The following is a 12891-nucleotide window of genomic DNA, read 5'->3' as shown; positions in this document are numbered from 1 at the left end:
CTACAGACTTTCTTCAATGCTTAAAAAATGAAAGGAGTAAAGGTACCTCTACTCATAGTATCCAGACATCCCCAAAAATATATGTTTCTCGTATTAGGTGCACTGTGCTGCCACCTACTGCAAGGCACTCCATATCAGCGACCTCAGTAGTCATTAGAAATTGTGAGAGAGCAGAGTGGGGCGCTCCGCGGAACTCACGGGCTTTGAACATGGTCAGGTGATTGGGTGTCACTTGTGTCATATGTCTGTACACGAGATTTCCACTCTCCTAAACATCCCTAGATCCACTGTTTCCGATGTGATAGTGAAGTGGAAATGTGAAGGGACACATACAGCACAAAAGTATACAGGCCAATCTCGTCTGTTGACTGACGGAGACTGCTGACAGTTGGAAAGGGTTGTAATGTGTAATAGGCAGACATCTGTCCAGACCATCACACAGGAATTCCAAATTGCATCAGGATCCACTGCAAGTACTATGACAGGTGGGAGGTGAGAAAACTTGGATTCCAAGGTCGAGCGACTGCTCATATGCCACACATCACGCAGCTAAATGCCAAATGACACCTCACTTGGTGTAAGGAGTGTAAACACTGGACGACTGAACAGTGGAAAAACGTGTGGAGTGACAAATCATGATACACAATGTGGCGATCTGATGGCAGGGTGTGGGTGTGGCAAATGCCAGGTGAACGTCACTACCAGCATGTGTAGTGCCAACAGTAAAATTCGGAGGTGGTGGTGCTGTGGTTGGTCCTGTCTTTCATGGAGGGGGCACTTGCACCCTTGTTGTTTTGGGTGGCAATATCACAGCACAGGCCTACATTTATGTTTTAAGCACCTTCTTGCCTCCCAATGTTGAAGAGCAATTTGAGGATGGTGATTGCACCTTTCAAACACGATCAAGCACCTGTTAATAATGCACGGCCTGTGACGGAGGGTTACAACAATAACATTCCCTGTAATGGACTGGCCTGCACAGAGTCCTGACCTGAATCCTACACAACACCTTTGGGATGTTTTAGAATGTCAATTTCATGCCAGATTCCAAAATGAGTTTTCACACTGCAGTGTAGTGTGCACCATTTTGGAACTTCCTGGCAGATTAACTGTGTGTTCCAGACTGGGATTCAATTCCGGAGCCCTCACTGACCACCAACTGTTTTATCTGACACAAATCACAACCCACTCTTACAGCTTTACTTCCTCCCGTACCTATTTCCAAAATTCACAAAGCTCTCCTGGATACCTTACCAAATTAGCACTCCTGGAAGAAAGGATATTGCACAGAAGTGGCCGTAGCCATAGTTTGGAAAATAGAAGAATTAATGACAGGGTAAAGCTGTGAGGTGAGGGCTTGTCGCGAGTCTGGCCCGAATTGGACAGTCAGCTAGAGCATTGGTTCCCTGTTTGAAACCCTCTGTAATGCATGTCCAAGAACTGAAATGGTCCTTAAGCATTCAGACGATGTTCTTTCTCCAGACTCTCTCTCTCTCTCTCACGCACACACACAATTTATTCCACCCAGGACCTTCCACACTGAATTTTCTCACAATGTTTAAAGAATTATTTTTTGTGTTTTTGATTAATAAATCCACAAAAAAATACACTGTTAAGCCAAAACATTGTGACCTCTGCCCATCGCAATGTTAGATGCCTGGTGGTGGTGTAACAAAAGTATGTAGGCTAAGTGGAACAGACACGGACGAGAGCCCACCCTCGTGAATAAATGGGCTGAGACCACACTGCCAAGCTATCTGAGACTACAGATGTGTGTGCAAGTTGCGTTTGTGTGTGTGTGTGTGTGTGTGTGTGTGTGTACTGCTGACAGAGGCCTTAATGGCCGAAAGCTTTAATTGTGTGAATATTTTTATTGTGCCTATCGTAACTCAGCATCTCCGCTATATGGTGAGTAGCAACTTTCCCTCACTGGTATTATTACATTCCATCCTGGCTTTTCCATTGTTTGATACATAATGTGTTACAAGTACATATATGGACACATATTTCCAAGTTGCAAAAACGTAAGTCACATTTTGAAGAAATTGTCAGTAGTCCTTTGTTTTAAAATAGAATCTCAATTTTTTGGAGCAATGCCACACCATCTTCTAAGGAAGCATGGTGTCAGTTGGAGTAGATTCTGCATGCTTCTCAATATAATGCAATGTGACATCTAGCACTGCCAAACCCTCAGTGTGAGTGATCACAGGGCACAGTTTCTTCAGGTAGTTCCTCTCATCACTGTCCTCAGCGGGTTCACTAATAATTTCAACATTCGCAAGATCGATTCACTTCAAACTGTTTATCAATTCTGAAACATCACTTGCATTCACAATTGCTCCTCCAGCAAGCTTTTTCATCAGTTTTGCCAATGGCAGGTCATCTTTGTGTCTGTGTATACTATAGGTATCTGTTTCATTCCAGATCACTGTAAAATCTGGTCCCAAGACTTTTAGTGTCTCCACCTTAGTTCAGATCATGAACCGATTATCCAGTAAACTACATCCATTCCCATAGGGCTTTTTATATATTAAAAAGAGAGAGAGAGAGAGAAATTCTTTGATTGAAACTTCCTGGCAGATTAAAACTGTGTGCCCAACCGAGACTCAAACTCGGGACCTTTGCCTTTCACGGACAAGTGCTCTACCATCTGAGCTACTGAAGCACGACTCACGCCCGGTACTCACAGCTTTACTTCTGCCAGCATCTTGTCTCCTACCTTCCAAACTTTACAGAAGCTCTCCTGCGAGCCTTGCAGAACTAGCACTCCTGAAAGAAAGGAGTAGCTCAGATGATAGAGCACTTGCCCGCAAAAGGCAAAGGTCCCAAGTTCGAGTCTCAGTCGGGCACACAGTTTTAATCTGCCAGGAAGTTTCATATCAGTGCACACTCCGCTGTAGAGTGAAAATCTCATTCTGGAAACATCCCCCAGGCTGTGGCTAAGCCATGTCTCCGCAGCATCCTTTCTTTCAGGAGTGCTAGTTCTGCAAGGCTCGCGGGAGTTGGAAGGTAGGAGATGAGATGCTGGCAGAAGTAAAGCTGTGAGTACCGGGCGTGAGTCGTGCTTCGGTAGCTCAGATGGTAGAGCACTTGCCCGCGAAAGGCAAAGGTCCCGAGTTCGAGTCTCGGTCGGGCACACAGTTTTAATCTGCCAGGAAGTTTCATATCAGCGCACACTCCGCTGCAGAGTGAAAATCTCATTCTGGAAATTCTTTGATTATTGTTTCACCTTCTGTTATTAGTAGAAATGTCTGAAGCAAATGACGACAATATCTTTTTTTCGAGCATTGTAACATGTCTTGGTCCATAGGCTGTATTAAACTTGTCACATTAGAGGGTGAAAACATTGCACAAATACCATGATACTGTAATTCTTCCTCATCAGGGTGTGAATTAGCATTGTCAGACATTAAGATTGCTTTGGAAGGCAAGCCGTTTTCTTTAGGTATCTTTTGGTATCTGGAACAAAATCATCGGTAAACCACTTTTTAAAAATATTTTTGTCCATCCAAGCAGAGTTTTTGGTAGACATATGTAACAGGCAGTGCAGAGGCAGTGATATTTTTTTCTGTTCTAGGTTTAGAAGGCCTATTACCTATGACCTCCACTTACATTCGATGCAGCAAGAACTGTTAACCTCTCTCCACATTTTTTGTAGCCTAGGCCACCTTTTCTTCTTTTGAGGTTAGAGTTTTAGATGGAAGCATTTCATAATTTAGCCCTGTTTTATCACAGTTATACAATTGATCAGGAGTAAGATTTTCTTCTTGTATAATTCTTCTTAACTTCTCACAACATTGTGTAACAGTTTAAGAAAAGCTGCAGAAAGTTTCTCAGAGCAAATTTCAAGCTGTCTTATACCGTATCTCTTCTTCCATCTATCCAACCATCCTTAACTTGATTAAAATCATCCTCATCTCCCCTTAAATCATTTCTAGAAAGATACAGCTTTTTATTGCAGAATATGCCTTTAATTGGATTTCCTTTTTGCCTTTTTTGAGTAAACCAAATGAGTAATGCTTCACTTGTTTTTTCATATTCAGATTTCTTTCACTTGGTTTTTCATACTCAGATTTCTTCATTGACTTCCATTCAAGTGGCGAAATGGAACACTTGTTTGATGAAAACTTCTCAATTTTGTCTGTTTCTATGCCAATCTCCAATTGTCACTTCACCGTCTCCATAACCAAAAGCAAGTTTTTTTAATGTTTCTCCTTTGTCTAGTCTTTTAAAAGCATCCAGTTTCACATTCAACAGCAGATATTTTCTCTTACTACCACCACTCATTGTAATGTATGAATTCAAACAATAAGAAACACAGTTATATATGTACAGTATACTGTGTGTACATACGACACTTCAAAATTAACATGACAGGTGGGCTCACTACAGTATACATGGACAAACAACAATGGGAAGTCAATGTTGTAAAATGTGTACTATACTGTTACTTAGGCACACTGTATTTTAATGACCACTGCTGCTAAGTAGGCACAACAATAGGGGTAACAATAAAGATGTACAACTGGTGGTACTGAGCGACAAGAGGTACACTCCTGAGTTGTTTTTTGCAGGGAACAGCAGTACCACGACTGGATATGATGGGCCAGGAAATCTGCTTTTGTACTAGGCTGGTGGGTAATTATGACCAGTGATGGCTGAGGTGAGAATGGTGGTGGTGTACTGCTCTAAAGACTGCATCTGAACAAATACACTTTTCTCAAATGCCATGCATATATGGGAGGGAACATTTGACATAGAAAGGATGGCAACCATCATAGTGTAAGTACCGTTGCTTGTTAGTAGGTTTGATATGGACAGAAGTGTGTAGTTGACCCTCAGTGATGATGAGGTCAACATCAAGGAAAGTGGCATGGGGTTTGAAACACAACCATGTGAAGTTCACTTGGGAAAATCAGTTTAGATATTCCAAAAATTTTAACATGTCAGCCTCCCCCTAAGTCCATATGGCAAATATGTCATCAATGTATCTAAACCAAATCAGAGGCTGAAGGCTACTGGATCCCAGGAAAGCCCCCTCTAAAGCGACCCATGAAAAGGTTGATATAGGAAGGAGCCACCGTAGTTCCCATGGCCTTGCCCCTGATCTGTCCATATGTTTACCCCTCACAGTTAAAGTAGTTGTTCTTAGTACAATGTTGATTAAGGTAAGCAGGAAGAGGACATCACAGCTTTGGAATCAGGTGGGCACTGGTTGAGGCAATATTCACCAGCAGACAGACCACATATATGGGCAATACTGATATAGATGGAAAAATTTTGAAATTGGTGGCAAGTTCCTATGGGACCAAACTGCTGAGGTCATTGGTCCTGATATAGAGGGAGGAGGAGTGAATGGTGTCAAGCACGGTGTGTGGTTGGAGTGGGACGAGCACAGATTTCTGACAATCTGGGAAATAGTTGGTGTCTTTCATGTAAGAGGGGTGTTTTTGTACTACAGATTGAAGTGCTTTGAAGTCATCAGCTATGGGGTGCTCAGGGTGATTAGATTTTTGGATCTTAGGAAGAAGGTAAAAGTTGGAGGTTTGTGGTTTTGGTGGGATAAGAAGTTCTGTGGATTGAGGTGTTAGTCACTGCAAAGGACTTGAGGTTTCAAGGAAGGACTTTAGGTCAGTTTGTATCACAGGTGGCATCTTGATGGCAGATGCTGTATGTAGAAGTGTCAGAAAGCCAGCATGGAGCCTCACTTACGTATTTCCCATCAGTCAAGTAAGTTTTTATGTATGTATACTATGGACAGAACAATATGACTAGTATATGTACAGAACAGGAAATATGCATTTTAATAGAGCTAACTTATTAATTTTACACCCGTCCATTCTGTAAACAAACTGTGTCATATGTAAGCCTGATACAGCTGATGACTGCCATTGGAGACCACTGCAGTCATAAATCACCAAGGTACATAGGCAAATCAATTTAACCAGCACATCCAATGCAGCACAGGAGCTTTCTCATACAGCAGTTGGTTTAAGTATGTCCCGTTACGGACAGCTTAAAGGTAGCCTCACCAATAGCTGTGAACTGCCAATGAAGCATGCTGTGGTTACATATACAATTTTGAGGCACACACACCCTATGCACAAGCCACATCATTCTGAGCATTCAGATCAAGTCATTGCATTGAGATCAAGTCACATTGAATGTCACGGTTCATGTGACAATGGCTTTTAAGGAGAACAAACCCCTCAAAGGCATTGCAGATGTATTATGTATCGAAAGTATATCAATTCCTCCTAAGACATGTACACACTGCAAAAACAAGACAATCAGTTCTCCTCTTGTAAAACAAATTGTCAGAACAACACTTCATGTACGGTAAAATACACGCCCTCAAGAATAGTGAAACAATGCTTATGAATGTCTTTCTTCAGATAGCCGGAAAAGTGATGACTCACTTAACAAAAGATACATGCTAAAGGGCAGATGCCGAAGTGCTCCTCAGGTCAATTTGTTGAGTGCTTTCAAAGAGTAAACAGTTTGCTGCAGTTTAAATGCGTGTTCATAACGTAGTGTATTATTTGCGATCTATAAGAATTTCTCGAAAAAGGGTTTACTAGTATGAAATACTCCATATTAATTTACTTTGACTTTATTTAGCACTTTTTGTAAACATGTGTATGTGGTGACCTATTACCATAAGGTAGACAACAATTTAATATAAAAATTTCATTCCTACTTTACAGGTGATAAATGAGGAAAAACGTCTACAAGTAAATTATGCTGTAATATGTGCACCTGATGTGAAAGGATCTCAAATAAATGGGACAACTCATCTGTGGAGACACATTTTGGACCCTGCCGGTCATGCCCTTAATATTGCTTGTCTCTTAAGTGTTGCTGTCATCTACTTTGTGATTCCTGCACTGCGTGATCTTGTAGGAAATATACTGACAACAATGGCAATGTGCATGTTAGCCTCACAGGCTGCAGAGCTTGTGGCATCAGTAACCCGATTTTCAGCACATGTTTCATTAGTTGCAGCAGATATTGTGGCATATGCTGCTCTCATGGCTGCTGCCTTTTGGCTCAATACAATGGGGTATTACATCTGGAGAACTTTCAGGTGAGACCACAACAGAAAACTTTTACTTGTACCTGCGTGTTCAATTATTTCTTCCCATAAATTACATGATATATATAAGACTAATGTCACAAAAATGAGGATTTGAAGTCTGAAGTTGTCAACACTGTTCTGTTTTGTGGTAATTAATGCTGGTCTAAGGGTGAGATGCAAAGTGACATCCATGCCAACTAGAGAAGAGAGGTTGTACATTGGGGTCGAAAGAGACCAAGACAATATTCTATTACAAATATACTCTTCAATGGTATCACTGCATACCCCCTACCCCCATACATCAATAAAGAAGTATGAGCCCAGGTTCAGGTAGTGGGTATAAGGGAGATGTTTAAATTATATTAAGGAACTGATTAGTTAAAACTCTTCTAAAACATTTCTGATTTTTCTATTACTTCACCTTTCAGTAATCTTCATGTCTTTATCAATGAAGGAAAACAAAAGAATTGAACATGGCCTAGGATGAGGAGGGGCAGAGGGATAAAATAGCTCTCAAACCTGTTTCCCCACCACCTCATTCATACAGTCCTCCATGCATGGTGGATATCTTTGCCTCTAGTTCTCCAGTCCACTTACCATAAAAATTATTACTGTTGGCTCAAACTCTTCCTCCACAAGCACTTCAAACTATCCCTACTCCACAGTAACTGCTCCACTACACTACTGTCCCACTAAAATATCCTTTCTCCTCTTAGCACATATGCTTCTAAACTGCATGTACTCTCTTGCAATATCGTTTTGTTAACAAATTCATTTGCCCACAACTAAAACTAACACTGTACCTCACCTTACTCAGTTCCAACTTCCTCTGACACTTCCACATATAACATACATGTTAGAGTAATCCCAGGAACATACATTTGCAATGATCTGAAAAATCCAAAATCTTAAGTCCATCCTGAAAGGTTTCATCTGACTCCATCATCCACCTCATTCCCATGATCTATTAATATACGAGGTGCAACAATAAAGTAACGAGACTGATGTGAAAAAAAAAACTGTTGCTTACCGTTTTAGTCAAGTTTAGTGTTGTCTCCTTCAAAGTAGCTCCCTTCTGATTGCGCACACTTTTTCCAGCACTTCTGCCATTGATGGCAACATTTCTGAAACTCATCTTCTGTAATATCCTCCAAGACCCTCGTCACAGCTTTTTCAACATCTTGTGTTGTTTGAAAATGGTGTCCCTTAACCGCCGTTTTGACTTTTGGAAATAGAAAAAAGTCGCACAGGGCGATATCTGGTGAATAAAGTGGCTGTGGTAGTACTGAAATTTGTTTTGAGGTTAAAAATTGCTGTACTGACATTATCATGATGCAGAATCTAATTATCAGCAATGTTGGCATGGACACAAAGAACTCTTTTACGAAGTCTTTCTAAAATTTCTTTGTAGTAATATTGTTTAACTGTTTGTCCAGGAGGCACTCACTCTTTATGAATCAAAGAAGCACACAAGTATGCATTTCACTTTGTACTTTGACAAGCGAGCTTTTTTGGTCTGGGTGATCCCTTTGAGCACCATTGCGAACTCTGGCGTTTTGTCTCTGGATTGAAAAAAAAAAAAAAAAAAAAAAAAAAAAAAAAAAAAAAAAAACACACACACACACATTTTTCTGTGTTTCTTCCTGTGGTGGTGTGAGATTTTTGGGGACCATTTTTGCACAAATCTTTCTTGTACCAAGATCTTCAGTTATTATTAGACAAACCGTTTCTTGATTGATGTTCAGTTCTTCTGCAATCATTTTCATGAATAATCTTCAATCAGATCGTACAAGTTCACACACCCTGGACAAGTTGACATCCGTCTGTGAGGTTGTGATGGTCGTCCACTGCAGTCTTCATCTTCAACATACGTTCTCCTTCACTAAACATTTTATGCCAACAAAAAACTGGAGCTCTTGACATAACCACCTCTCCAAAAGCCTTCTGAAGCTTACCATAAGTTGTCGTCATGTTTTCACCCAATGTAACGCAAAAAGAAATGGCATACCGTTGCACAATATTATGCAATTCTATTTCCGTGACGAGAAACACAAACACGTTTTAACTTATTACAGCACAACTCACAACTGAGCAGTTGCATCGATGTGCCACTTGGACCAGAAGCAGCTTATAGACCAAGGTCAAAGATATTGTGCCTACGCAGGCCTGAACAGTTGCCACATCTTGCAAAGAAAATCAGTCTCATTACCTTATTGTTGCACCTCATATGTCACCCCACCATAGCAACTATGTTTCCTGCTGCATTATGTTTGGTTTGGTGGGTCAGTCAGCCAATTACCCACGGCCAAATTTTTCACACTGAAAGACACTAGCCATTCCTTCCAGCATCTCTCTTCTATACTCATGCCTTTTGCAGCTGGTTTTATTTTTGACACTGTCAACACCTCTATAAAAACAAACATTCCCTTGCCCCAGCATCCCTATGCCAAGACACCTATTTACTGAGAATCTACATGAGATGAGAATGGAAGCTTTCAGAATGTGGTACCATGAAATAATGCTGCAGATTAGCTGGGTAGACCAAATAAACTGACATGGAGGTACTGAATTGAATTGGTAAAAAAAGAAAATTTATCTCACAACTTGGCTTAAAAGAAGAGACTGATCGATAGGACAATATTCTGTGGCACAAGGACTCAGTGCAGTACTGGAGGGAAGTGAAAGAGAAGGGAGGGGAGAGGGGGGGGGGGGGTAGGAGGAGGCAAAGGTTTAAATGCCACAAATAGGTTCAAATGGATGTAGGTTGCAGTAGTTTTGCAGATGAAGAGGCTTGCACTGGGTAAACCTGCATGGAGAGTTGAATCAAACCAGTCTTCAGACAAGACCACAACAACACGTCAATCCAGTTTTCTTAGTCATCCTATGTTCTTTAACCCACATTCTCTATGCTGAATTTCACTCACAACTGTGATGAATAAAAGATCCTCTGTCAACATCACACCTACCTACCACAAGCACTACCCTGTCTTAACAGCTTCACTTCCCTGAAACTGGATCTCCATTTGTTCCTATCCTACAGTCTCTTTGCACTTCCCAATCCTCTGTCCCTGCATCTCCAGCTTTTTCCCGCTTCCTTCTTTTCTCATTTCCTAATTGCACTCAGACCTTCCAAATTTTTCCCATGCAATTTTGAACAATGACAACAAATAAGATACAATGAACTTCATAAAATGCATGGTGTCACTGTTAGATTCCAGCATATTTTACAATACCTTGCAGTGGATGTCATGCTTGGACTCCCTGTCCTCCTTTCCTCCTGTCCTCTTCCCCACGACAGTAGTAGCACTCATCTACATCTACATCCATACTCCGCAAGCCACCTGACGGTGTGTGGCGGAGCTTACCTAGAGTACCTCTATCGGTTCTCCCTTCTATTCCAGTCTCGTATTGTTCGTGGAAAGGAGGATTGTCGGTATGCCTCTGTGTGGGCTCTAATGTCTCTGATTTTATCCTCATGGTCTCTTCACGAGCTATACGTAGGAGGAAGCAATATACTTCTTGACTCCTCGATGAAGGTATGTTCTCGAAACTTCAACAAAAGCCTGTACCGAGCTACTGAGAGTGGGCAAACAAGCGTTAAATCACTCCTAATGCGTACTCCGAGATAATTTATGGAATTAACTGCTTGCAGTTGCTGACCTGCTATATTGTAGCTAAATGACAAGGGATCTTTCTTTCTATGTATTCACAGCACATTACACTTTTCTACATTGAGATTCAATGTTAGACCTTATGTGTTGTTTTTGCCCCAACTGTTCAGAATTTCTTTGTGTTTTGCTTTTTCTTACAAAGCTTTCTTCTGTTATGAAGACCATATCTTCATTTTGCTACCTATCTGTCTGCTGCTTTACCTGGATCCATCTTTCTTCACCCAGTTTCCACTAAACTGGAACTGCCTCCTTATATCAGAGTTGCTACCCTCCATTTAAAATTTTATACAAATTCTGCAGTCAAACACATCCTGCAACCTCTTCACTTTATGCTACAGTGCATAACAACAGTATAAGCAATGTATGTTCAGGGCTGCATGTTTCAATTTCCAGAACTCAGCACTATGTTATTTTAATTGTTTTGTACTTGTGTTATCGTATTGTACTTGTAAGTGTTATCGTATTACTTTGGCTTCCAAGATTGTATACTGAAACTTCTCCTCAATGCTCAATTGTAAGACGTCAATAAACAGATATTGACTTAACTCCATAAACAGTGTGGACATAAAATATGAATTTTCTCAACAGATCAAATCAAGTTATTTATTTTCTATAAATTGAAACTAGCCCATATGAGACTTCTGGTCAACATATCTGATTTTCTTCTACTCCTTAGGTCACGGAATGTGTTCTTGCGTGTGACAGATGGGAGAAAATATTGCTACTATTCCACTTATTCTTGGTGTTGCACAGCTGTAATGACTGCAGTAGCAGTATTTGCACATTACATTCTGGAATCTGGACAAAGAAAACCGACTGACAGTTCTATAGGTGAGTACCGTGACTTTCAAGCAGTTTTTATTGCCATTCCATTAGTATTTCATGACACAGTGAGATGGAATGCTTTACAAATATACACCCAATTCAAATGGATAAGCGGCAGTTACCAGACGAAAGTAACCACCAGTTATTTCATACTAAGCACATAGCTTTAAGTAGGTGATATCACTTGGCCCATCTGCTGCAAATGCATACCATTATACTCAAATTGTTATCCAGATTTTATTGTACATCACTCATGCTTGCTTTATTTTTACAGGATGGCTTGGTGTGTCTGTAATTTTCACAGCAGTTGGATTCACCATCCTAGTGAACATTTACTTCTATGTAACAACAGGTCATGCAATTAGCAGGATGTCAACATATGGAAGAATACATCATAAAATGAAATATAGGTAATGAATTATTTTCACATATCACATTTAACTGTTTTCTGTTTCCTTAAATACTGCTGCTAAATTTCCAGTGAACAGACAGAATATGATAAAATGTGACAGCATGCTTACCAGCATGTTCCAAAATGCTGTGAAAAGAAATGAGATTTATCAGTGCTCATACCTAAGGTTCTATTGATGATAAAAACTTTTTTGGACAGCTCTTGGGCTATGAAACATTTGTATAACCAACAGAAGGATTTGTGTTAGTGTCACTATCCTACAGTACTCAGTCAAAGTATGAATATTACACATTTCCTCCTGCTTAGGCCATTGGAGCAAACCAGATGATTCTTTTTGCATTTGATTTGGTCTACAGTGTGCTTGATGGGACTTACGGAGGCACCATTAGTTCAATGGTATTCCTCGACCCCCCCCCCCCCCCCAAAAAAAAAAAGAAAAAATGTTTTCTTTACTATTATTTTGCTGTCATCAGCAGACCAAAACCCAGCTGAGGATTCCAAGATGGCTCTCACAGCAGAGTGCATAAATTCTTACAATATATTCCTAATATACTGATCTCTAACAACCTTGAAAATTTTCTTGGTATCTCTGCCCCTTTCCCAGATACATTCTGTAAACTAAACCTGCATCATTCTTCACAATAACAGAATGTGTGGAAGCCCTGTTAATATGACTGGCGGATGTGTCAGTTATTAGTGATAAATGTTGGTGGTTTGGAAAATATAACCTGTCCTTAAACTGCTCATGAGGAAGGAAGAACATGGTAGTTATAACCATCATCCAGACTATTGCTTCAAAGTGTCACAGCCTTCATAAAAAGATTACACTTCTTTAACCAATTTGACATTCATACATATTTTTAACATCAGTGATCATCAAGTACGGTCAGCTGCTGGCTGTGATT

General features: G+C 40.4%; 2 protein-coding genes across 3 annotated transcripts in view; one reads left to right on the top strand and one right to left on the bottom strand.

Moving 5' to 3' along the window:
• LOC124805223 (RNA helicase aquarius) overlaps positions 1-12891 on the bottom strand; it is a 380133-nt gene that overhangs the window by 259479 nt on the left and 107763 nt on the right. The gene's annotated exons all lie outside the window — the stretch shown is intronic.
• LOC124805231 (probable G-protein coupled receptor Mth-like 5) overlaps positions 1-12891 on the top strand; it is a 35780-nt gene that overhangs the window by 4417 nt on the left and 18472 nt on the right. For both annotated transcript variants that reach the window (XM_047265745.1, XM_047265737.1), the window contains exons 2-4: positions 6708-7087; positions 11426-11580; positions 11849-11984. In XM_047265745.1, the coding sequence (XP_047121701.1) occupies positions 6708-7087; positions 11426-11580; positions 11849-11984 (671 nt within the window). The remainder of the gene's footprint in view (positions 1-6707; positions 7088-11425; positions 11581-11848; positions 11985-12891) is intronic.

The sequence above is a fragment of the Schistocerca piceifrons genome, chromosome 1 (assembly GCF_021461385.2).
Source record: "Schistocerca piceifrons isolate TAMUIC-IGC-003096 chromosome 1, iqSchPice1.1, whole genome shotgun sequence".
NCBI classification, from domain to species: domain Eukaryota; kingdom Metazoa; phylum Arthropoda; class Insecta; order Orthoptera; family Acrididae; genus Schistocerca; species Schistocerca piceifrons.
This window is presented reverse-complemented; position numbering and strand designations above follow the sequence as displayed.